The following is a 4,995-nucleotide window of genomic DNA, read 5'->3' on the forward strand; positions in this document are numbered from 1 at the left end:
AAATACTTTTGTATGGGCAAAAACGCCTACAACTAGGGGTCTACTTTTTAAGGTAGAGTAAAATTGCCATCTTTCAAAAGCGCATATTCCAAAAGAACTTTCTTAAATTTACAATAAACTGCCCAAAACTTAGATCTGCAAGCCTTTTGGTAACTTAACGAGTAATCCTGATCCTCATAAAAACAATACAATAATTGATTTGTTGATTTGTTTTCTTTTTTTTATTTTCAGATATTATTTTAAATTTAAATAACTGCGAGTGAGCTTCATATAGAATCCTATATTGCCGAAAAACCAAACACGAATTGCAGATGGCCAACACAGGCCTAGCTGTATCATCACAGGCATCTTCGCCTGGCCAGCAACATTGCAAGATACATTTGTTATCTGATGTAAATTCTTCAGGTGTTTCTGGATGTGATTCGACCTCAACGTCTTCAGCACTGACTTTAGCGCCAAGACAATTGCACTCACATTCGACTGCACTAGAGCAATACCGCCTACATCTTTACAATTATGCTCTTAACCTTGAGCGTTTGCGTTGCCCTCAATATGGCTCTGGAACAACGACAGGTAGTGGGGCAAGTTTAGGAGTAAATTCGACGACAACAATGCCACCTTGGTTGCATACATATACGCCTGCACTGCACTGTGGGCAAAGATTGGCAACGCTTTCAACAATCTCGCTGTTCCCACAGTCGCAGCGAATATTTCAACCCGAGGAACCGAAACCACAACACAGTTACATTGGGTTAATTGCCATGGCAATTTTAAGCTCTACAGATATTAAGCTTGTCCTTTCGGATATTTATCAATACATTTTGGATAACTATCCATATTTTCGAACTCGCGGACCTGGTTGGCGCAATTCCATACGCCATAACTTATCTCTGAACGATTGCTTCATTAAATCTGGACGCAGTGCGAACGGTAAAGGTCACTACTGGGCCATCCACCCAGCTAACATGGACGACTTTCGCAAAGGTGACTTTCGGCGTCGTAAAGCTCAGCGTAAGGTTCGCAAGCATATGGGGCTATCTGTTGACGATACTAGCACGGATTCTCCAAGTCCACCGCCATTGGATTTAACTGCTCCACCTCCACTAGGTACAGCACAAGCATCTTTGCAGCTGGCAGCCCTCAACTATCCATATAATCAGCACTATATTGGACAGTTCTTTGGACGCAATAGTCAACCACAGTACACCACAACGACTACAGCTCTGCAGCGACAACAAATTCACATTCAGCAACATCCCGATTCAAATATATTCAATACGTTGGATCCCATTTCATATCAACAGCAGAAACAGCAACAACATCAGCATATAGCCTATATAAACTCGACGACGACAACAACAATTGCAAATTTGTATTCCCAAACACAACGCAAGCGTCAGTTTGATGTTGCCTCTTTGCTCGCACCCGATGTGCAAATTGTTGATATTGTTAAGGATGAGCGGGAGAGAGCATCGACGACACAAACGCAGCACACTGTCATAACTAAGTTGCAGGTGCAAAATCAACAAACGATTCATCATCATCATCAAGAATTGGTGGTGGACCAACCATCAAACTCAAGTGACAAGCCCAATCTGTCCTTGGATGCCGATATCGATGCTGATATTGATGTAGATGGTGACGGTGAATGTGATGGTAATCGAGATAAAGATCGAGGCGAAGTACAAAATGCATTAATGCACCCTAATGATCATAATTTAAGCAGTCATGAAGCTATTGAAATGCTTTCGGTTCCAGATGACAATAACTCCGATATTAGTGATGCTAGACGATCATCACCTTTTGATGCAGATGATCTAGAACCAGAGTCTCACAATTTTGCAACCTCTATTTCGCCAACGTTAGGTGGTGGTAGAAGCTCAATAGCTAGCAGTAGCCAAAATGACTCGAATTCACTTGAAGAATGCATTACCGTTTCAACTCCAGGCTCTGCATCCGTCCCTACATCGATTTCACATCACCTATCAACTCCTCTGGGAATGCCATCATGCCATCATGTTGTCGATCCACACATATTGAGCAGATATTATGGTACATATATGGCAGCTGCGGCGCATCGAGCTAGCATCGAAGCCTCCAGAGCACAATCAAAATCATTAGCAACACTCCCGCCGCCAACCGAACTGTTACCTAACAAATTGTAATTCAAATAATATGGAATCTGTGTTGGCATGCCACCAACCATAGTTTATATACTATTAGTACTATTACACTAGTAAATAAAGTTCTGTTATAGACCCTAATTGTATTTCTAATATTTTATGTTTGTTTTAATAATAATAAATGTAAAATAAAACATGTATGAAAGCTAAAGTTGAAAGTGAGATACCCGATACCCATTTTGAATAAAAACAAATTATTGCGGTATTCATATTAAATCTATCTAAGACCATCTAGTAGGTAGGTACAACAGAATTTCTACATATCTGATCGACTATAGTTATTATTGTTCATACCAAAACTCTAACTATAAAATTACGCTTATTATTCGAGCTTTGTCAATTTGCTAGGGCGGTAGTGGGCGTGTAAAAAATTTGAAACACACTTGATCTGCCTACAAACGTAACAAGTGCTGTCGAATTATATCTCTATCTTTAATAGTTTCTGAGATCGAGGTGTTCATACGGAAATGTCCGATTCTCCTTCCGTCTGTATGTTTGTTTCAAATTTTTACAAGCCCACTTCCGCCTCCGCAAATCAACAAAAATCGAATAACAAGTGTAATTTTGTAGCTAGAGTCGCGAATTTTGGTTACATATATTTGCAAAAGTTGAAATACTTTTTAGCTTACATAAGTGAGAATGCCAATTATTGTTGACGTAAAGTTCCAAATGTTCCCTTTTCCCGTACAATGAATTTAAAAAACACTCAAGTTATTATTTTATATAAAAATAACATACATCGGTTTTTTTAGGAAACAGAATTCGCACAGAATGTTTAGTGATCGCTTTTACAAGGTATAAGTCGAAACTAAAAAGCTGACGTCATTTCGCTCATCTAGCGCCGAGCCCTTTGCAAAGCTCGGCTCTGCAGTGGAGAGTTATGGGAGAGATGCTGAGAGCACTGGAACGAGTTGTTACTTGTATGTCAGCGCATTGTGAGTAAGCGAAAAGCATTGAGTCTTTTCAATCGGCGGAGCGGAGATTATGCCATTGCACACTACAATGCTCTCGTCTCAACTTTGTCCCACCCTTGCAATATTGGGATTGCAAGCCAGTCCTTGTCAGCCACCACGAGGTTGTTCCGATGTACGGAACAGTGGATCCGTGACATCTTGGAGGGCAACGTCGCCGTGCAGACTCTTTCAGCGCCCACGCAAGTGATGGAGAAGCCCATGGCCACTGCCATCGACTGCGCTTCGAAGGCGTCTTTCCCTAGTCTTGCCAGACCGACACATTGGGGAGATTGCTAACTCCCTTGCACTGGAGAAGTTCCGCCAACGTCATGGCGGCGCTAGGCTTGGGCCTGGTGCGTTGGTCAAAGGCCCGGCGGATGCCGGCTGCGGAATCGTTGCCATGGGATGTCCTTGGTTGCGTTCCTCGGAAGGTAGCCATCCACCGCTTAGTACGCGGATCCCACGTGTGGTGGTCCTCGTCACAATGCCTGCACCGTCCACCGCAGCGGAAAGTGGCCCCTGAGTGCTGGTGAGCCAGACGGTTGGGACAGTACTTATTAACAAGTACTACCCGGAGCCGCTTCTCTGGTGTCAGTTGGATGAATCGCTGACACTGGCACAGTGCGTGGATACCGCGGCACACCCGATAGCAAAACACGTCTGTGTGTGTCCCGGCGAGGCTAGGAAACCGTTTTCCGTGCGTTACAGAGTGAAACGATCTAATATATGATATAATATTCTAATGTTGCCTTAGCGCCGCTCTGGGTGATGCGCGCTTAATCTTAGAGTTCGGGTTTTATCTGAGACCGCAAACATTGATAAAATTTTTTCGTATAGGTGATGACGTGGGGTATCTAAAGCCCATACAATCGCCAAAAGATCTCTAATTTGTACAATAGTTAACCTCCCTGTCCTTTAGCGCGGTCGAAATCATGGTTCGGTTTTATTTTGCGATAAAACGCACCTATGCCCCTGAGGTCAAATGGTCTTGAAAAATCTCGGCAGTTTAGAAATAGTTTGTTTTTCCCTAGTTTGCAAGTATCATTGAAAAACTCGGCATCGGGTATTTGTCGGTAATAGTCTTCGAATTTAATTTGCTAAAATCAACCACAAGTCTTTTCTAAGGCGAATCCGAAGCATCGGTACACTTGTTTCCCACAACCCATATAGGTTTATTATAGGGGAACTTGATAGTCGGATAATACCGTTTCTGAGCAAGTCTTTGATCTCCTTGTATACGAAATCTGCAGTTCCCATAGGAAATGGATATACGCCCCAACCTTTGTGTTAAAGGACAGCAGTCTATTCGAGTCAGCGAAAGTATTCAAATTGGAAGACATCATTTGTCAAAACTCCGTCTGTACTTCAAGTGGCACAACTATGTCACTGATATCTGTGAAATTATCCTGTGCGCAAATGTAAAACTGCAGATCCTCAACACACCCATTCTTTCCAGGTCAATGTATGCGCCTACCTGTGCTACATAGTAAGTCGAGTCAATTATACGATCAAAAATTGTAAGTCCGGGTAGAAGGAAAAAGGGGCTATGTAACGAATCACCAAGGATGTATTCGTCTGGCTTCTCCGGGCTTTGCTCAGATAGCATGGGGTTCAAGGAAAGGGCCAACTAATAGGACGCACCACTTTTAATAATAATAAGGCAAAGAAGGAGTGTAATTGGGAAGGTTACATTAAACAATAGTGAAAGAGACGAGAAAGGGAAGGAGAGGAAGGTAGGTTAACAAAGAAGACGGAGCCACTATCTAATGCAACACAGCTGTTATTGTTTGCAGACGCCCACCCTACCGTGATCCTGCATTCAAATGCCAAAAACTTAAAGTGGGCAGGATCCCTAAAAG

General features: G+C 42.6%; 1 protein-coding gene across 1 annotated transcript; it reads left to right on the forward strand.

Annotated features, from left to right (window-relative positions):
- The first annotated feature begins 243 nt into the window (after positions 1-243).
- Positions 244-2,193, forward strand: LOC133846972 (uncharacterized). Its single transcript, XM_062281676.1, has one exon. It carries the CDS (start codon positions 312-314, stop codon positions 2,163-2,165), a length of 1,854 nt encoding a protein of 617 aa, XP_062137660.1. The 5' UTR covers positions 244-311; the 3' UTR covers positions 2,166-2,193.
- Positions 2,194-4,995: the final 2,802 nt, after the last annotated feature.

The sequence above is a fragment of the Drosophila sulfurigaster genome, chromosome 4 (assembly GCF_023558435.1).
Source record: "Drosophila sulfurigaster albostrigata strain 15112-1811.04 chromosome 4, ASM2355843v2, whole genome shotgun sequence".
In the NCBI taxonomy this organism is placed as follows: Eukaryota; Metazoa; Arthropoda; class Insecta; order Diptera; family Drosophilidae; genus Drosophila; species Drosophila sulfurigaster.

Bases quoted from the DNA above. Each gene is read 5' to 3' on its own strand.
- LOC133846972 (XM_062281676.1), top strand. From the start codon at position 312: ATGGCCAACACAGGCCTAGCTGTATCATCACAGGCATCTTCGCCTGGC.